Raw genomic sequence first — 21,941 nt, forward strand, 5'->3', positions numbered from 1 at the left:
AGAGGACCGAGGTGCGGGAGCGGGGCATGTCTCGTCTGGCTGGCACAGGGGCGTAGGCTGAAGTGTGCCATAGAGAGTTTCAGATATACGTCACCGGTGCCGCCAGTCAGGTCCGGTCTGCTGCTATGATGAGTGCTGCTGCTGCCCCCCTTTTTAATTGTCCGCTGTTGATGTTGATAATGATGCTGGTTATTGTTATGATGCTGCTGTTGTTCTTGTTGGTGCTGTTGGTGCTGTTGCTGCCATTGCTGTTGTTATTGATGGAACTCCTATATTACTATTACTATTATTATTACTACTACCTTTGTTATACTACTACTGCTGCTGCTGCTGCTACTACTACTATTAGTGCGTAGACTTTCATCTCAATTAAAAAGTATAATTATCTTTGTGCGATATTGCGTCTTAATGATAGAGAACCTTTTATATTAAAGTTAAGAAGAAAGAAAAAAGTGCTCTGGAAACTGAAGCCCACACGAATACGATAACTTATTTAGCATTACCACCACCGCCACCACCACCGCCATTACTTCTTACCACCACCTTTGCTACTTTCAACACCGCTGCTACCATCACCACCGCTACCACCACCAAACACAACATAAGACTTACGGCGACATAATTAGACCAGTTGTGGAGGGCGACAGCCGTTCCATAAAGGCATAGAGCTATCATGAGACTTGATAAAATATTATAACACGACTGAGGGTCGGGGGCATGGCTACCTCCATGACTTCGTTGATATCATGATTAAAATTACAAGAATGTGGACAAAGTAAAAAGTAAAACGAGCTGTAAAGAAAAGATGCGTACAGATATACTTTAATAGGCAGAACATTTATTTATATGGAAAAAGATTCCCACCTCGCGTTTTACAAGAGGGTACGAGACCTTTACCAAGCTAAAGAGTACTATCAAAACAACTTTAAACTTCCATCGACCAGACGTCCGGACTGCGCCGCCACCACTTTATATATACATCCATTTGCTGGTAAATTTAAAGTATTCCCAGTTGTAAAATATCGTTTATTGTTTATAGAGTGGTAGGACTCTATCAGTCGTGATAATGCACATACAGCTGGTTTGAAGGCAGGTAAAAGGCTCGGTTCCATACGTAAACAAACACATCTTACTACCCAGGTGAGGCTGTTTGGCAGATTGTATGGCCCTACTTGTCTTCACTAAATATTGCAGTGACGCTTCTGCAGGAAACCTCGCTGAGTGTGAATCGTAAATCCTATGAAGTAGGTCAAGAAAGTGGTTTTCACCCTTGAACCTGTCCACCACAGTATGGCAAGCAATTATGTTACGCAGGACTGGTGAATACGCACATTTAATAGCTCAGTCCAAGCTTACATTCATACAGATCTTGATGCGTGAATTCCACTACAAATGAAAACAGACCTCTCGACCACATTTTTTTTTAGGTCAGACACAAATTATATTTTTAAAAGCTAGTTTTTGGATTTACGATCTTATGTGCATTATTATGTATATTAGGCTGTGTATGACAACATGGAAAGCACCTATAGTGTGTACAATAAATATTTGGTAGTGTGCACTTATATTAATTGTTAAGAACAATGTGGGTTTCTCTTTTATTACTTTTCTTGTTTCTAGAAGTTTCTGAATGGCTTGATGTGTTTTATGAGAGTCAGCATTTATCTATATTATAAATCATTGGTTATTTATATCGGTGTGATCGATATTCAAACCAACTAGTCACAATCTATCTAGATACAGCAACACATTGCAGCTAAATTAGTAAGCTATTTCACCTATCGCTGCTGAATTAGTTAGGGAATATTAAGATATCTCGGAAACTATAATTATTTGACTGCTCTGCTGTTGGCATCACCTGTAATCTTATGTGAACACTGTTACGGGGATAGTTTTCATATAATGGTTGTTTCCCCCTTGACATGGCTCCTTTACAGTAAAAGTAATGAAAATAAAATGTTCACGTACAAATCTTTCCGTGAGAACTACAGTTGTTGCAATAACCTGCAGTCAGTATATGCAGTATACAGATAACGCGGGTCGTCTGTCACATTAATTAATAGTTTTCACGATCCGTGCAGTAGCCACACCCGGGACTCATTAACACCAGGTGAATCACGCTCCCCCGGCTCGCAGCGTGAGTCACCGCAAATTGGTATTCCACTTTCTTCATCTCATGACATGGGCGTCAAAGGAATGAAGGAAATTATACCCCACTAACGAGGAGGAGGAAGAGGAGGAGCGAGAAGGTGTTAGCTCACTTTTCCCAGGGGAGGCTCATCACCCAGATCGTGTGTGTGTGTGTGTGTGTGTGTGTGTGTATACAAGTATAACGGATTAAAGATGTTTATTAGATTCAAGGAAAAGGACTTGATTATCAACATATCTATACATTTTTTTTTGTTGGATGTTTGTTTGTTTGTTCTTGCGAGACAAATAAGCATATATATTGCATTTGTAGAAAAAAATCAGATATTTAACTTTTTCATTTATATTCGCTTCTTTAAAGAATATGCCAACTACCTACAAGATCATAAACTAGGCATCACTCTGGCATAAGCCACCCTTCAGTCTTAGATGAATACAAGTAATGTCTAGTCTAGAATCACCGATGGATTCTGCGTTGCCGTTAGTACCTGGCACGGCCTATGCTGATTGGTAACACGCGGCACCCAGCTATGGCCTCGGGGACTGGGGGCGTGGTGGGTGTGTCCCGGGCCACGACTGATCCTCGCCATCCCGCCCTCCGTGATGAACGAGGTGACAAAAGTTTCCCAGACGATTTCCATCTATTACCCGACTGCCGGGGTGTGAGTGGCGGGAAATAGTGTCATTAAGTCCCGTTGCTGGCAAGGAGGGATCAGCGCCTCGCCGTGTCCCGCCCAGACGCCCCGACACCTGTGCTGATGTCTTCGCATGTCAGCCGTCATTATTCCCCCTCAGCAGCCAGGGAGTCACAGGCGCGGTCACTGTTAGGGTTTCAGGATCAGCGGACCCTCCTGCGGGCGCGTAACACCTGTCGTCACAACACCTGAGGCCACCTGGTTCCGGGGAGTCACGACGACGCAGGCCGTTTCAGAGGTTACACAACGCCGGGTCATTAGTGGTATTGTGAGTGCCGAGTCAGAGCCGCGCTGTGCTATCACTGCATGCCCGAAGAAGGGATGAGGAGGAGGGGTTCAGGGGGTCAAGATATTCTATTTAGCATCATTAAAGAGTGCCGTCGTGGAGAGGAGAAAGGGGGGACTTGTCAGAGAGCGTTTTAGATGATTCTACTGTCTACACGGTACACCTTATTCCTGTTTTTTTAAACTGATGATGGAAGGTATTGTAAAAGACGTTATATTTTTATTTCCTTTCAAGTATATAACAAAAACTGTAGAGGTTAATGCGGAAACGACTATTTTGTCACGCCTCACTGCAGGCTTTCCTCAACACATGAACCCGTCCATCCCCACGGCGCTGGATTGTATCATGTTCCCGCTCCTTCCGCCTTTCTATGAGACTCTGACCGGATTCTATTTATGATCATAAATGAAAGCCGTCATGAAGACTAGGGGGGATTTATAAGGAAGTGAACTGCGTGACTGCATAGTGTACCCTTTAGCATGGGTCCTATGTCGAGGATAGAAGTTATTGTTAAAAAATAAATTTATACTCGAAGGGGTGAATGAATGTGCTAACTATCAATATGTCACGCCTAACTGCAAGCAATCTTTCCTCAGTCTTCGTTGAACCCTTCCACTGGAATCCCACGACGCTGATTTGAATTCCACTCCCTCCCTTTCTTCTTCATGAGGCACTGACAATATTCTACTAACTGTCGTAACTAAATACACTCATGAGAACTGTAGGGGTCATCAGGAAGGTCTGCAGGATACGTGGTGTCCAAATGCATTGTGAAAAATATAATTTCCTCGCATTTAACATCAAGCAGCATTTCCTCAGTTGTTTGTCTCTTCCACCCCTCGCCGCCGACTCTTATATTGCTGGCAGTCGTTATTGTGATGGAAGGAACCTAAATAAGTGTAGGTGAATGATGAAACTATTATTGTGTCACGCCTCACAGCAAGCATTCTTTCCTCAGCACTTTATGACCCCTCCATCCTTCCCCGTGGCGCTGGTCTGTAGTATAACACTCGCATTCTCTCTCTCTCTTTCCGCCTTTCTCATGCGGCACCAACAGCCCGCCGCCAGGCATCCCCCAGGATCACACGCGTGCCGCCGCCGACCACTCCCTCGCCACACTTCAGACCGCTACCGCCGCCTCTCCTCCTCCCTTTCACTGCTCACTTGTAGATTACTGTTGCACTCTTTCTGTTCCGGTTTGCTTCATTAACTGTTTTATTTCCCCTGCACGTTTCATGGCGCGGAACCGGCTAAATTAATGTTTGGGTAAATTTTATGGCATTGGATGTGAAAACGGGATTATGTGTGTCGATCTCTCTCTCTCTCTCTCTCTCTCTCTCTCTCTCTCTCTCTCTCTCTCTCTCTCTGAAAATTAAACACACACACACACACACACACACACACACACACACACACACACACACTCACTCCCTTAGGGTTATCAATTACTGGCGCAGGGAAATCAAACCGGACCGTGATAAGTGCGATCCGGTGTCTCAGCTAAAGTCACGCAGAGAAAGGTGTATCGAGGCAGCTCTTGGGTTGGTCGTTACTCTGTGTGTTTACATTACGCGTACTGTTACTTCCCTGAGGGCTGTATCCTGAGGAAGGGCTGGAAGGGGGACATTCTTCTCTCCTTGCCTCTCCTGTCTCCTCCCACGTCACGCCCACCATAACTCTCTTAATAACTGAGAAGGATGAAATAGGAAGAGGAGGAGGAGGAGGAGGAGGAGGAGCTGGAGGAGGAGGAAGAAGAGGAGGAGCTGGAGGAGGAAGGTTATCGGAGGAATATGTTTGGGAAAGATTAATAATTATCAGAGAGAGAGAGAGAGAGAGAGAGAGAGAGAGAGAGAGAGAGAGAGAGAGAGAGAGAGAGAGAGAGAGAGAGAGAGAGAGAGAGAGAAAATCTTGTATCTTGTTCTCTGTTGCCATCTACCTTCACTTACCCGTGTAAAATAATCGAGTGATTGCAAAAAGCCAGCCGCGTCCTCAGACACTTACGGAAAAGAATCAGGTTGCTTATTTCTAACCTGTCTTTCACCGGGTTTGACTGGTCGTGCGTACACACACACACACACACACACACACACACACACACGTGATAGGATTGGGGGGGGAAGGAAGGGAGATGTTTAGGCTTGTAGATCCAGAAGCATTAGTTACGGACTGGAGAGAGAGAGAGAGAGAGAGAGAGAGAGAGAGAGAGAGAGAGAGAGAGAGAGAGAGAGAGAGAGAGAGAGAGAGAGAGAGAGAGAGAGAGAGAGAGAGAGAGAGAGAGAGAGAGAGAAGTGTGGTGTCCTGAAATCAAGAAATCGTCTTCTATTTTCTTTTCGTCTTCACCCGGAATCAGTTTTCTTTTTGCGTGGGAAAGAAAATATCGTCTTCTTCTTGCTCTTTTTTGTGTGTGTGATTCTTGTGAGAAATTCTTGTGTGGGATCCTAGATAAATTAGATATGATGTGTTCGACAGGAAGTTGAGGTGTTAGAGAGAGAGAGAGAGAGAGAGAGAGCATCAGAGGGGTCGCGCCAGCGTTTTTTCAAGAGTTAGTGTGCAAAGAAAGTGTTCATTTGCGGGAAGGTACGAATCATCCCTCACGGGACGCCGCGGGACGGGAGGGGTTAATTATCACCTTATAAAGTGGCATAACGGCAGGTAATCTCTTGCGGTGTTTTGTGGAGTAGTGATAACGGATGCCGCCTTCGCCCTGTGCTGACAGGACGCCCAACGCCACCTCCCAACCTTCTTTCGTCAATTGTTTCGCTTAGTGAGGCGTCAGGAAGGTGGGAGGATGTCATCTCATGGCACAGGGCTTCATATAGTACACCACAGGCGGGTTATCAACGCTATGTATTCACTCTGTTTATCTCTGTCGATGCAGCATATAAAACTGTAAAATGCAATACTGTAGCATGTTTGTGTTTTATAGCTTTAAGGTAAAATACCCTAGGCATCATCTACTGTTAGTATTTTTACAGGAATGCGGTTTAATTCCGGCATCAGTGCGGAATTAATTTAATTAAAATATAATTACTATTTGATATTCTTTTCAACAAAGGAGCTAACCAATTATAATCAAACACAAGTGAATGACGGTTTAGCAGCCGTCTTGGGTCCTGCTTTAGGTATGTGTTTTATAGAGTTGTAGTTTCTGAAACTCTGCCAGTAACATTTATTAAGGGTTATTCCTGACATTTTTTGTTTGTTCTACATATATATATATATATATATATATATATATATATATATATATATATATATATATATATATATATATATATATATATATATATATATATATATATATATATATATATATATATATATATATATATATATATATATATATATATATATATATATATATATATATATATATATATATATATATATATTTATATTTATATATATTTTTTATCTAAAGCTGGGATTTTCATACATTATTATCTAGATTTGGGAGAAAAATCTGAATAATTGTGTTATGTCTTTTTAATTATTGCCGCCTTGCACCCAAAGGAGACGTCGCGTGACACATGAACAAGAGTCGTCGTGTGAGACTCACAGAGCAATACTGGGAAAATTCCCGTCGTGGGCACAGTCGCTGCTGGGAGGGGGCGCACCGCTGCGGCCGGAACATTCCTCTCTGTCATGGGGCCGCCTCACCCACTCACCACACAACCAGCACCCCGGAAGACGCATAACGCAGCGAGGTCCCTCAGGATAGGCGGGGAGGGAGGTGGGGAGAAGACAGCGTATAAGGAGGAGTGGGATGGAAGCGAAGAGCGCGCACTAAATAGGAAGAAAATACTCTTGGACAAGTCGGAAGGACCCCAGGTATTCCAATTAAATTCCTTCTGTGTAGCTTCCTGTAATTATGTAGCGTCCCTCTGATGAGGTGGCTGCGGTGGCTGCGATGGTGGTGATAAGGGGAGTGGTGGTGATAATGGATGGCGGCAGTGGTGGCGATGGGAGGGGGACCTAAAGTAAATCAGAAGTAATGCCAACCAAAAACGGAAGTGGCGAAAGTAAAAAAAAAAAAAAAATTATGTAGTTAGAATATTCATGTATGAAGTTGTATGTGTGTGTGTGTGTGTGTGTGTGTGTGTGTGTGTGTGTGTGTGTGTGTGTGTGTGTGTGTGTGTGTTTATATAAAAGGTGGTGGAGTTAGCAGTGCGTGTAAGCCTTAAGGGGGACGGGGTTGTGATGTTGGGCGTGATACCTGCAAAAAATAGAAGAAGGCATTGTCTAGGCCCTCAAGGGTGTGTGTATGTGTGTGTGTGTGTGTGTGTGTGTGTGTGTGTGTGTGTGTCGTCTGCAGATGTGTGCGTGCAATAGGGTGTGGGGGCGGTGTTGTGTTGTGGGTAGGGGGGTTGGGGGTAGAGTGCAGGTGTACGTGGGAGGATCGTGCATGGGTGTGGGGTGAAGGGGGTGTGGTTGTGCCTGTGAGGGGGTGAGGGGGGCGGTGCGTGGGCTGCATATGGGTGTGGGAAGATGTTAGGGAGTCTTAACCACAGAACACCAGGTGGCCGAAGCTGTGGTGGGCTGCGTCACGGAGCGGACAGAGAGAGAGAGAGAGAGAGAGAGAGAGAGAGAGAGAGAGAGAGAGAGAGAGAGAGAGAGAGAGAGAGAGAGAGAGAGAGAGAGAGAGAGAGAGAGAGAGAGACAAAAATTTCATAAGTCACTACTCCATTAGCGGGCTTTTTTTCATTATTGTTTCCTTTTTTTTCTTTTTTTTTTTGCCCTTGAACTGCTTCCTTTACTGTAAAAAAAAATGAAGGAATTGTAACGTATCACATACTTGAGGGACGTGAAAAACCTCAAAATTAACCATCTTCTCATTATTTCAATTGTTATATACCGAGGATTTAAAAACAATGTCACTAGACTCAAACGAAGAATGTTTCCTCAATAACGTTCCCTCCAGACTAGACTAGAACGAAGTGGCGAGGAAAGGAATGAAAAGGAGTACGTGACCTCGAAGGAAAGAAATACTTGAGGGGTTTCACTTTCGACCAAATTAACTCTCCTTACACTGCATATCTCATGGACAGAGCGAGTTGGTTTCTCTGGTGGAGACAAACGAAATCGTGACAAAATTAATGTATTAAAAGAATATCCACGACATGCTGCCCCCATCTGTTGATCCGAAGAATACGGGGGAAAAGATATCAAAACAAATAATCAAATTCAGGTCCAGAGGTTCCTTTTCAGCCACATGAAAAAAATAATCACTGAAAAGCAGAAAATTAAGAAAAAAAAATACTTCCTGCGTATTTTGCAAGTTCACGAACCTAATTATTACTTTTTTTGCAAGAAATTTTGTGAATCAAGCCAGATGTGCAGGAAATAAACCGAGTAAGCGAGGGAAAGGAAGCGTCTCACACTGCTTGACACGAAAGAAAAAAACTACCATTCGCAGGCCCGGTTGACAATCATCAACTGGATTACACCAAACAAAATGTGGGGAGAGAGAGATGACACAAAAAGACACAGTGGAAAATATGTCTAGAACCTACTAATGCATTGGAGGTTTGCTGGGGAGTGTGCGGGGGGATGGGAGAGCATTGAGTGAAAGTGCATGAAGGGGAAAGGATTAGGGGAGGAAAGTAACGTAGATGTGTTTGGTAGTAGGGAAGGTTAGGGAGGGAGGGAAGAAGGGAAAGAGGAGGGTCAGGAGAGGTTCGCCGCCATTCCTGGGGGCAATGGTTGGCAGGGAAAGTTTTGTGTGGTCGTCGGAGGGAAGTGGCAGGTTGCCGATACTTTGACGGCACTTTGCTTTCACTGTGACCGAGTACAGTGTGTGTGTGTGTGTGTGTGTGTGTGTGTGTGTGTGTGTGTGTGTGTGTGTGTGTGTGTGTGTGTGTGTGTGTGTGTGTGTGTGTGTGTGTGTGTGTTTGTGTGTGTGTGTGTGTGTGTGTGTGTGTGTGTGTGTGTGAGCCAAAGTGACCTGCGGTTACCAATATATTTGAAAACAAGGATTAGTTAGTCATTGGAGGGGAATGAATTCTGAACGAGAGAGAGAGAGAGAGAGAGAGAGAGAGAGAGAGAGAGAGAGAGAGAGAGAGAGAGAGAGAGAGAGAGAGAGAGAGAGAGAGAGTAAAATAAAGTAAGATGTGATCGTAAAGGAAAAGTCAGCCAGCGTTTAAGGGCAAAGGACACCAAAACAAGGATATGAAGAAAGAGAAAAGCTGATCCACTCAATGCTTTGGCAATGCAGGGCGGCATTTCTCTCAACGTGGCGTGTAAACCAAACACAAAAACCCTCTGACTTCGATTTTTTTCTCATGGTTATGGTAAGAGACTGGAAGGTTTGCGACATCCATTGACAAGCCAGCTATAGGGCAAAGAGGAGCATGAGGCAATAACAGACTTCAGGGCACTTCACTTGCGCCCGCAGTCCGTCTGGGAGCGAATGCAAGTCACACCACTGAATGTGCTTGCGTCACCTCCACACGAGTTCAGCGTTGGTAGTCATGAATGCATGATCATCTCCACGTGCAATCACTTCTCGGAGTACAAATCCTTTTACGGTTTGAATTTCAAGAGTATACATATAGTTTGAACTCGTACCTTGACACTCAGCGTCTCGTGTCTGGAGAACTGATGAAACAGCCAGTACTCGCTCGCTCCCCGCTCCACCTACGATGTCATCCTCTCGGTGACCTGCACGTCGAATAGTACTGGAAAGAGAACCGAGTAGATTGATATCACTACCCACGCCATACCTCCCCTATCGAGGTAAACATTATTGATATGGAGACTACGTATATGTAGAAATAGATAGGGATATGTAGAGATAGATTGATAAATAGATATAGAAAGAGTACCAAATTCTTGCTCGATTTGTGATGGTAACTTTTTTTTTCTTGCCGTTTGATTAGAAGCTTATATTGCACTCACCAACCCTCCCCCAACACACACACACACACACACACACACACACACACACACACACACACACACACACACACACACACACATTTATTATTTCTTTGTTTGTTTCTATTTTATCAAGCGTCGGCTCCCTGTGTTGTGGGGTGGGTTGCCTGCTGCCACGCCTCATTAACACTCGTGACGGTGCCTCCTTGCTCGTCTAACATCTGATTCTGAAGTTTTTATGTTTGCCTTCATACTCTCTCTCTCTCTCTCTCTCTCTCTCTCTCTCTCTCTCTCTCTCTCTCTCTCTCTCTCTCTCTCTCTCTCTCTCTCCACATTCATTCATACATAAATACATACATACATACATACACATTCATTTATTCATACATTCTTCCATAAAACACACACACACACACACACACACACACACACACACACACACACACACACACACACACTATCGTCACTGATATGCAGAGATGGCAATAAAGATTAACATTTGGTGGCGACAATTAATAATTCATTCTTTGCTGTTGTTCTGTCGTCATTCCTGTCCTACCTCCCTCCCTCCTCGACCTTCCCCCTCGCCCCACTCCCCTCGGCTTTCACCCCCTTGGTCATCACCCTCGACCACCCCCCACCCCCCTAACCTTCCACTCTTGTATTCTCCTGAGCCGCCTCTTGTTCATCTCCCTTCTTCTGCACTTCCTCCCGCCATCTCCAGTCACCTCACTTTCTCCTGGACGGGCATCTCCGGGTTGTTGTTGTTGTTGTTGTTGTTCTTGTTCATGTTCTGTTTCTGTTCATTTTCCCTCCTCTTTTTCGTCTCCTTTTTATTTTTCTTCCTCTTCTTCCTTTTCCTCCTCTGTCGTCTTCTTCTTTTTTATTTTCTTCCTGCTTTAGTTCTCTTATCAACTTCGTTTTTGTTATCGTCGTCGTTTTCTTCACCGTCGTCGTCGTCACCGCTATCTTCCGAGTCCTTATTGTACCTACACCAATGACAACAACCTCAAATCTTAAGTAGCAGAAGTGCCACATTATTAATACTAAAATCGTGCACCGTAAAGATTAAGGCGATGGAGACATTCATTAAAATTGCTGAGTGAGCTAAAAGCGGCGGTGATGAATCGCACGCCATCTTAAGTTTTTAATATAACTGTGCCGCCGGTAAGATGGTTATCACTGTCATATGCTAATTACAAAAAAAGAATGAACATGCGTAAGAGGACGATCTGCGTATATATGTGTGTGTGTGTGTGTGTGTGTGTGTGTGTGTGTGTGTGTGTTCGAGTAAAGTCTCAAGAAGAACCGTTCGAGTCAAAAGTCCAACATGCGGCACCTTGAACTGTTCTCTTTTCAATCCTTTCCTCTCTTCCTTCCTTCCTTCGTTTACTCCCTTCCTTTCCTCCCGCCGCCGCGCTCAGTGGAAAGTATACAAATTACACTTTCTCCACTTCGTAGGCGACACCTCCCACGCGACACCCGCTCGGGGAGGAAGAGAGAAGGGAAGGGAAGGAGGGTGACATCCGGCCCTCCGCCAACGCCCTCCCCCCCCCCCCTCCCTCTCTCTCTCTCTCTCTCTCTCTCTCTCTCTCTCTCTCTCTCTCTCTCTCTCTCTCTCTCTCTCTCTCTCTCTCTCTCTCTCTCTCTCTCTCTCTCTCTCTCTCTCTCTCTCTCTCTCTCTCTCTCTCTCTCTCTCTCTCTCTCTCTCTCTCTCTCTCTCTCTCTCTCTCTCTCTCTCTCTCTCTCTCTCTCTCTCTCTCTCTCTCTCTCTCTCTCTCTCTCTCTCTCTCTCTCTCTCATTTTACAGAGCACAGCGTAGATAACACTCATCAATTCTCGCTTTCTCACGTAACTTCCTTTTCCATTTTCTTCTGCTTACACTTTCATGTTTCCTCCGCTGAACAGTTTTTTTTTTTTTTTCAAGTACACAGGGGTCTTCGTGGTGCAGTGGTTAGCACACTCTGCTCACAACCGAGAGAGCCCGGGTTCGGTTCCCGGGCGGAGTGGAAAAATTTAGGCGGCTTTTCCGATACCCTACGCCCCTGTCCACCTAACAGTGAATGGGTACCAGGTATTAATCGGGGGTTGTGTCCCGTCTCCTGGGATCTGTTCCCTTCTCCTATAATTTCTTCCCCTTCTGTCTCTCTCCGGCATATGACCACAGATGTTGCGCCGACTAAACGAAACTCCAAACTTTTTCAAGTACATTATTTTTCCCCGACAATTATTGGAATAGTTACTTCCTGCGTGGTGGCTGAAATCCTTTATGTGTTAGTTCCCAGTTCAGTTTTAGCGAAGTCACGAGGTTCCGCGTAACTAATGGGATTGTAGTCACTTCAGGAGTAACATGGTAAATAGCGTGGGAGCTGTTGTGTAATTCGAGAGGTTGTCTCGTAAACCTGTGGATATTCCCATGAACTGGAAACTCAAAATTAACATGCCTGGCATATTTCTTAAATAATATACCTTCTAGTGCAGCAAGTGGCAATGCATTTTTAGGGGAGAAATGTTGATGGTTAATTTAGCTTTTTTATTCTTCAGCTTTTTCTCACGCATACAAAAAAAAAAAAAAATGTGGCTTCTCTGTTAGTTTGTTTATTCGCATTATTTTTTCTCTGCGAATTAAAAAAAAAAATTATGTGGCCAATATGCAACTGCTCGTGTGTTTGCGCCTCTTTACATTGCGTGGAAATCATGCATCTGTTTAGATGCTCACGATAACGTCAAGGCAATGGACCAGGAAACGAATATGCAATAGAGAGCTGGCTTCAGCGTAGATTTAAGTCGTGGTATCTTTTTCTCGTGTTTTCAGCCGACTTCTGTATCCTGCTGGCTGCCGGTTAATGGATTAGTTACTAGAACCAGCTGATGTATTCATTTATATACCTCAACAGATCGGTTTACGTCCTAGGCAAGACATAGCTGCCAGAGAACCGGCGCTCACGTCATGAAGGACTACATTGTTAACTTTTGTTCAAGCCTCACCGCAGCCAATTAGAGGTGGCCGTGGATGCAAGCAAAGTATTAAGCGTCCTAACTGGATAAACGATGTGACCCACTGGCATAGTGCACCCGGCCATCAACGTTACTTTGTTGTCTTTTTACCCTAAAAGATTAAACGGTTTTGTCTTTAAATTAGATAATATGTATGTAAGGCCAGAGATATACTGTAATAGACATTTAAGACACCTCCTCTTTGTGCACGTTTTCTTCTGTGTGTGTAGATGTAGGTGCCCATGCTTTCTTGTTTGCGTATGGTTGTATGTTTGGCGTAAACCTACAACGTTTGCCTAGCAGTACGTAATGCACAGTTAAAGAGTTGTATTGACGCTTACATTCGTCTCTCTCTCTCTCTCTCTCTCTCTCTCTCTCTCTCTCTCTCTCTCTCTCTCTCTCTCTCTCTCTCTCTCTCTCTCTCTCTCTCTCTCTCTCTCTCTCTCTCTCTCTCTCTCTCTCTCTCTCTCTCTCTCTCTCTCTCTCTCTCTCTCTCTCTCTCTCTCTCTCTCTCTCTCTCTCTCTCTCTCTCTCTCTCTCTCTCTCTCTCTCTCTCTCTCTCTCTCTCTCTCTCTCTCTCTCTCTCTCTCTCTCGTGTGCGCGCGCGCGCACAGGTTCATGTAGGTGTGAATAATATATTTTTTTCTCCTATTTTCTTGGTATCTCAACACATACTCCTTCTCAGGTGAGGCGCATTTAGAAAAAAAAAACTGCAACGCACACAATATTTTAAATTGCATGTTGCTGTGTTCCCATTTCCAGTTATAAATCCAAGAACATTTCTCACAGAACTCAGAGTGAATTGTTGCACCACGTCAGGCACTGTAAAGCCGTCAGGGAAGACCATCGTTCCCTCAGATCCATTTGTCTCTGCTTCCTTCAGAGGTGTGCGTGAGCCATGAGCAGCAACGTGCCCTTGCTAACCGAGGCCGTGACCTGTCTGCTCGGCGGCATGTTGCACTTTGCTCGCTTGCCTGTTGGAGGCTAAGCATATGCGTGTCTTCCTCGTTTTATGATCACATTGTTCACCTGTCAAGGATTGTACGTTTCGTTTGTCTGTCTTTGTATGTGTGTGTGTGTGTGTGTGTGTGTGTGTGTGTGTGTGTGTGTGTGTGTGTGTGTGTGTGTGTGTGTGTGTGTGTGTGTGTGTGTGTGTGTGTGTGTGTGTGTGTGTGTGCTCTTTGCTTTGGTAACGTATTGATATATAATTATAAAACAATAAATACTGCTTGCCTGTGTAAGAATCTCTGCTTATTCGAGCATCTTCATCGGTGCAATATTCATGTAAAGCCTTTCCTGTTCGATAATTTTCATTTCTCGAATTAGCTCATAGAAGACAGTGCAGGGTGAGGTAAGGGCCCCATGCAGCACGTGTTATGGAGAGTTTGGAGGCGACCGCGCAGCTCTCTCCCCCACACAAGGTCGACCCTCCTGCCCGCTGGCGAAACCTCTTGGTGAGCCAATAGGTAACCTGTAACCTCAAGTCTCGCTGATGAGCCTTGATTAGGCCTTTAATGGCTTCGCCTCAAGCCGAACGATCATCAAATAACTCGAAGATCGCCCGGGACACTAAGTTATCAGGGGCAAGGCATTGCGGCTTCACCTTAGAGCAGTGGGGAGGGGGTATTGAGAGTCAGGCTATGGAGGACGTGCTTGTAATGAAAAGGAAGGAATCAAATAGGAAAATTTCTCTCTCGTAAGAAGAATATGAAGAACAATGAGCTAATGTATTTCTTTTTTAAGTTGAACTTGCAGAAGGTATTCCAATTAAGCCTATCGATATTTCTATTGTGGAAGACAGCTGTTTGATACCAAAACGATCATCTTTCATTTGATTAAGAAAGTATTCTCTGAGTTATGGTGGCGAGCACTGATCATACAACAAAAGAGAAGATATGAAGGGAATTCAGGAGTATGAGGAGCTTGAGGAAGAGGAGACAAGGAAAAAAAAAACAAGGACGACATTGATTTGGTAATGGTGGAGAGTGTGATGCCGGTTGTGATGGACTAAAGGTTTGGGCGACGAATGAGTAATAATTATAAGTAGGTGTAGCCGAAGGGGAAAGCGTCAGTATGGTGCAAGGCAGAGTAAGCCTCTGAGTGTATCAGAAGTTTAGAATTTCATGTGTATATATATATATATATATATATATATATATATATATATATATATATATATATATATATATATATCTATATATATATATATATATATATGTGTGTGTGTGTGTGTGTGTGTGTGTGTGTGTGTGTGTGTGTGTGTGTGTGCGCGCTGCCTGTAGCGCAGGTAGACTTTTTTGAGGGGCCTTATGGACGGCTCCAGCATGTTAATGGCGCAGGCTAATTTTATTTATAGTGGCTGCCGTGATGTGTGTCTCTTGCTTGGCCCATTCTGCCCCCCGGTGCTTCTCTTGACCGAAGTCGCTGAAGTTAAGGTTGACTGAAGATCGGGACAACATGTGGGTACTCTTCCGCCACTCGGCGATGTTTTGAAAAATCAGCATGTTTCGGTGGGGACTCGAACCTGGTCCACGTTATAGGTCCTCGGGCTCACCACTCCCGCACGCTAACCACTCGGCCACCGCCTGTGTGTGTGTGTGTGTGTGTGTGTGTGTGTGTGTGTGTGTGTGTGTGTGTGTGTTGTTAATTACAGGTCACATTAGTCCATTATCTGCATGCGGTCGTTTTTACCTAATGCTTCCCCTCAATTATTCGCGGGTGCCGGTGGCGACTTCCACAAAGCAGGTATTTAGATGACTTAAAAGTCACAACAGCTACCACCACCACCACCACCACCACCTCATCCCCTCCCAACAAATTGGCATAACGGCGTTGCAACACATATAGTGCTGTCGGAGCGTGTGCCGCACTAGCTCAGGAGTGTTTGATGACAGTGTAGAGGCGAACACTCAGCACGTCACGAGACCATCGACCCTCACCTCGGGGGCGCGGGAGGACGTGTGGGGCAGGTTTATCAAATTAGACCCCCGAAGATGAAGTGTGTGGGGGGGAGCGAGTGGGAGTGACTGGATCGGTGAGGGGCGAGGCACACTTTTTTCATACACGATTCTCTTGCTCTAGATATTCATAAATTCACAAATAATCGAGATACAGAGCATAAAATTGCCACCTGCACACCTGCCGACCCTACTGCAGGGTTGATGAACTTGGACGCCAGTTTCCTTCAATGCACCTGCACGGCCAGTTTTTCGTGTCTTCGGGAGCACAAGAACAGGAGCTTTTAAAGGGATGGTGTTGCTCCTGACTCACCTTCATGGCAATTATTCTCTTGGTACTGTCAGGACTGCATAACATTCCGCTCCGTAACACACCGCACACCCACGTCACGGCAAGCTGTGGTCACGTGGTGCTGGTGGCTCTGATGGTCTCGTTACCGTGGATGCCAGTGAGACCGAGGACCTTGGCCGCTCGCCCCTAATTGGTCGGTGTTGCGTTCGGGGTTTCGTCAGCCACACACTTGAGCCTTGCCAGGGGGCTGTGAGGGAGCGTGGAGTGGCTGCCCAAAGCCTTGGACGCATCATATTAACACATTCCTCTGAAGGTTGGCCATGGTTGTGGCTGACGCCATTCATCACATTAAATATACATTGGGAAACCGATATGTAGGCTTCAAAGTGTAGTATCAGCTGGGTACAGTTATCCACTTTGGGACACTAGTTGAATAATGGATCTGGCCTTGAGTTTTCTAGTACATCATAAATTCAATTTGGGCTGAACGTATAAAAAATATAAAATTGTTTGTGGAATGTTATCAAGGATGGTAAACGTATTTGACTTAATATTATTTACGGAGTACTTATAATTAGTGAAGAAAATTGTGACCTTTGCTACTCCAATGTTACTATTTAGTTAGCCGTTGTCAGCAATGGAGGACGTTGATATATTTCCTTGCTGCTGTGATCACATGCCTCAGTGGGTTACGATGATCCATTTGTGTGTCTACCGCAGATTACACGGTTCCCTCGCCCTTGACCCTGGAATTCCACAGTCACGGAGGGCACAAGGGGGTAGGGAGGTAGGTAAGGAGGAGTAAGGAGGGCTGCCCTGACCTGCCTTAGTATCGTGATGGTGCAACAACTCTAGAAGCTAATCTGAAAGTACAAATCATATTCACTTAAAATTTACAAAACTCGTCTTACTCAGCAAACTACGTGCTTAGAGATAGACAAACAGCCGGACACAAACACACATTCACTCACATAAAAAAAAAACACCACACAGGTACAAGGTCTATTTTGTGTACCAGGTAATAAAAGAACTGTGCAAGTAGCGTCACGAGGTCCACGTCACCAATACCTCCACTGACCACGCTTCCTCCTACAGGTTGTGGGCGATGGGACACACACGGTGGGTCAGGCCCTACGGACCACAGCCCTGGAGCACGGCATGGACACCTTCTCCCTGGCTCTGGCCGACTCCCACGCCGAAGTCGATCTTGAAGCCCCCGCCCACCTGCTTGACGGAGACACTATCATCTTGGAGGACGCCTTTGTCCCCCCTGACCCCAGCGAAGGTAAGTGAATTATTTAGCTTTGTATGATGATCATAAAACAACATTTCTTATTAGGTGGAGTAAGTTATGTATTCTTTAGATAAAGGAAAATGACAGAGGAGCATGAGTGGGTTAGGTAGGACGAACAAGGAAAGGAAATTATGGAGTATGAATACTGACTGAAGGAGATTGTTGGAAGTGTAAGAGCCTTGAAGGTATAATATATGAAAGAAATATTCCAAATACATGGGAATATATGTATGTATTCTTTAGAGGAAGCAATATGACAGGATAAAAAGGACGAGTGAGGAAAGACAGACAGGGAAAGGAAACATGGAGTATGACATTGAATGGACTAGATGGATGGTAAGGGAAAAAGGCGCTGGTGAAGGTATGATTTAGTAGAGTGCAACACCTTACTATACAGCACAACAATACAACTCTATGTAATAATGAGACAAAGACGCATGGCAGTGGAAAAGATTGGCAAATGAAAACTGATAAAGAAATAAAAATAATCATGGTGTATAAGACTGAGTGGAATCAGTGAACGGAATGGAAAAAAAATACTAATGGCTGCTATTTATTGGCGAGGTCTGTCTGCGGTATTGGCTGGTGGAAATGGAACGACATAACCCGTAAAAAACTAGCACGACCACTTTGCTTGAATGAGTACTTGGGTCAGATTAGTTTTTGTCACATGGCTGTTGGGTTAAGGAGTATCGCACATGGACTTGTTTGAGCAATTGGAACACTTAAAGGAGTAGACACAACTTGATTATTTTAGACTGAGCTCTTGATTCGCGAGTGTGCATGTGTGTTGTTTTTTCTTACTGTGCGTCCCGTGTATATAGTTTTTTTTTTTTTTCATTAACAGTAGTACTCCAACTGTATCATTCAAATTTAGTCTGCTATAAAGGTAACATTTGTATATGATAAACAGCTCTCAAAACACAATGTATGTAGGTGTGTGATGCAACATTGTTATGGACGGTGGTATTTGTGACATATAATCGTTGTAGCGCTGACCTAGCTACAATATTTTTTTCCAACTGTCTGAATAGTTATTATCCAGTAGGTATGTAGCAATGCCACCACTCGGGTTTGGTGTAGCCAAGCTCACCTGGCATTTTTTTTTTTTTTAGTTGAGTTGCTATTTATCATCCATTTGGCTTGTGCTACTGTAATGAACACAAGCTAGAAAAAAATAGGTTAAGGAGAGAGATAGGTAAATAACTTGTTCACAAATACGGTAACGGATGAATGAAACAACCCCCAAAAATAAATAAGTCGCCGTGATGTGAGGGCAAATACGATGGAAAGGTTTCAACGAAGGTTAAGCGAATTTATTAAAGGAGATGACAGATGGGGCATGACTTTTTTTTCTGGAGATGCTTTGTGTATGTTGACAGGCCTCTTATGGTGGCCTTATATCCTTCTGGTCCTGTATATCCTTGCTGTAGTTGTTGTTTTTGTTATTTTTGCAACGCATTTGTTCGCAACGTTTTTGTTCTTCTTTTTATTAATAATGTTGTCGTATCATCACTTATAACTGCGCACAATCATGAGGCAGACAACCATGCCATAACCTCACAAGACACAAGGAAGCACTAGAGGTGAGTGGGCACGGCCACCACTTAGCGCCAACAACCCGATCGCGGAAGTGCGTGCTCCTACCAAAGACTAGCCGCGGCGATGTTGACGGGTGACTGGCGGGAGGGGAAAGCCGGGTAGCGTCACTGACCTCCCCACGACCCTGCAAGGCTGTGGCTGTGTTTACGCCCCGATCCACATCGCAGGGACATGGCCACGCAGCAGACTCGCCGCCGCACCATTACCTTGATGTGGCTGAGGACTGGTAGTTAGCTATGTATCACTGGACCGTGGGAGATTCAACGTGGGCAAAGTATACCAACAAATTCTGGTGCTCAAATTCATAATTTTAACCTCACCCTTAGAGAGACCGCTTGGCCGTGAGGTGCCTTCAGGGAGCAGTGCATAGCGTTGCTACATTGCTGGTGGGAGCATTCACCAAGATTATCTACCAAAACGCACACCTTTCACTCCCATGGAAAAGCCGCTCAGCTACGTTTAGTTTTCATTAACAGAGAAAAAGATCATTTAAAAGACAAGTTTATTATCCCTGGCGAGGACTCTCCCAGCGCCTCTCGTATCCTCGCTTCAGGCCTCGGTGGGTCCTCTCGGTATGCTCTCACGCGGCCGATGCCTCGCTAAACACCAGGAAGTCATCTTCAAGCCGCTAGGACGATGCTAGCGGAACTAAGTATAGAGTGCCATGCTGTGATGTAATTGTGTAGGCATAATTCTCAGTTTAGTGAATTCGCCATGTACATACAATGACAAAATGACTATAGTTATGAGTGTATAAGTTTCCAAATCATCAGCAATAAATATGTATCTTGTTTAATTTGATAATAGTTGCAATTTTTATTACATAAAATGTAGAACGTGTTGGAAATATTTAGCTGCAGTTTTCCATTTTCCTCTATCTTTTTTTTTCTATTTTGAGCACTTAGGACTCGGTGGTGTTTTCTGCAGTCTTTTTCTTGAAGCACAGGGTCACTGCATCGTTACGGTTGCTGTAGTTGTAACCTCCACGTGTTGTCACAGTGAATGAACTAAGTCTTCCATGATATATATATATATATATATATATATATATATATATATATATATATATATATATATATATATATATATATATATATATATATATATATATATATATATATATATATATATATATATATACTCTTGAAATAAACTCTTGTGACCTATACACAGGTGGTCATGTAAGTGAACGTCTATATTATCTTCTCTTGTATTGGGAGTATGGGCATGGAAGCCGAGTTGAGGGTGATGTGGGTGACTCATTTTCTTGGAGTTGTTAGCAGCGAATCAAAAATAAGTGGAAAGACTCGGGTCCAGTAAAAAATACAAATTCAATTAAGATTAATCAAATACCATGTTGGTTATGAAAAAACGTCAGAATAATGTTTGTGATAAAAACCTGTTTTAAAATATATCCGAAACTTTCTTGCGAAAAAGTTTGGCAAGAGGAATTTAAGCTCCTTCACTCAACAGTATTTCTTGTTGTTGTATTTTTTCCCTTCTTTACGTCCGTTATTGCAAGATTTCTCTGCGTGGAGTCAAATATGTCAATATCTACCCCGGACACGCTAGGAAGCCTCCGCCTCACGTGCCTGCCGCTGGCCCAGGCTGGAAGTACAGTGCGTGCTGTCTGGTGGCCTCGACGCATTTTGTGTCGTCACCACGGAGTTAATGACCCCACTAAGTACTAATCAACTCCTCGACAAATCATCACCATCGAGGCCACACCACGACGTGGCCTGCAACGCGAAATAATCCGTTTAGTGCTGCTTTTCTTTCTTTCTTTTGTATAATTGAAATCTTCGAGTTTCTCTGGCCACGTAATTGTGTGAGGACCGTCAATATTGTTTACTCTTTTCTTCAAATACTAAGACTAATTGTTGTTTCTCATTTTCCATGTGTGAATCTATATAACAATGTCTAAAAACTGAAATTTTGTTTACTCATTTTAATAACGCTCAGGCTGTCAGTATATTTTTCATCAGTGTTATTTTGAGAGATTAAGACATACGAAAATAAAACATAAATAGTTAATCAGTATTGCCTCCCAGAAATAGTCACTCACTGACTGCTCCCCCCCCCCCCCCCAATCAGAAGCACAGAGGGAGAGTCAGGTTTAAGCCGAATAATTAGTGCCGTGCGTGCCTCGCTTCCCTGTCTGCCCCGGGACGTGCCAACACAGGCTCTCGCATCTGACCTCGCGCCCCCTCAACACAGAGCCAAGGAGCCCTGCGCGTGCACCGCTGAGTCAGCCTTCCCGTCTGTAGACACATGCACCGAGCGATCACGAGGGAGAAAGAAATAACATCTTATAGCAGTTCGAAGTAGCTTGTCATCACTTCATTTGGTTACGTTCAGTTCTTAATATGCAGCTACTGTTGCCTCCTCAGTTTGTTGTAGTTCTCGTACTATAATCTGTCTGTTTTTTTAGTCATTTTGTCATTGTCAAGAAAGCGTATGTACGACTGCTGGACTATATTGTTATCCTTACCGAATTTTAGGAAGCATTCACGTCGTATAAATAATAAAAGCTGGACGTTTTGCCAAAAAGTAACAGACAGTATTGAATGTTTGTCTCGTTTGACTTTTTACAATTACGCTTTTCTGTTTTTTAATTTTGCTATCATTTAAACTTTAGATATATAAACAGGAAAAAAAGGAAAAGATAAATTTTGTGAAAGCAAAAACCTAATAAAAGAAATGAACAGTATAGAGCGTAATGTGCAGAGATTTAGTGACGTAATTTCTTCCGACAGCACCATTATGATTTCTGTTTGTCTGTCACTACTTGATG

General features: G+C 43.9%; 1 protein-coding gene and 1 long non-coding RNA gene across 3 annotated transcripts in view; one reads left to right on the forward strand and one right to left on the reverse strand.

Moving 5' to 3' along the window:
* The window catches only part of LOC127007107 (uncharacterized), a 65,201-nt gene that overhangs the window by 42,677 nt on the left and 583 nt on the right, over nt 1-21,941 (reverse strand). Inside the window, exon 2 of the long non-coding RNA XR_007760072.1 lies at nt 9,697-9,806. This is a non-coding gene — a long non-coding RNA (uncharacterized LOC127007107). The remainder of the gene's footprint in view (nt 1-9,696; nt 9,807-21,941) is intronic.
* Nucleotides 1-21,941, forward strand: part of LOC127007104 (uncharacterized) — an 88,188-nt gene that overhangs the window by 23,053 nt on the left and 43,194 nt on the right. For both annotated transcript variants that reach the window (XM_050877715.1, XM_050877714.1), the window contains one exon: nt 17,347-17,536. In XM_050877715.1, coding sequence (XP_050733672.1) covers nt 17,410-17,536 — 127 coding nt within the window. In that variant the 5' untranslated portion in view covers nt 17,347-17,409. The remainder of the gene's footprint in view (nt 1-17,346; nt 17,537-21,941) is intronic.

The sequence above is a fragment of the Eriocheir sinensis genome, chromosome 34 (genome assembly GCF_024679095.1).
Source record: "Eriocheir sinensis breed Jianghai 21 chromosome 34, ASM2467909v1, whole genome shotgun sequence".
Lineage (NCBI taxonomy): Eukaryota > Metazoa > Arthropoda > Malacostraca > Decapoda > Varunidae > Eriocheir > Eriocheir sinensis.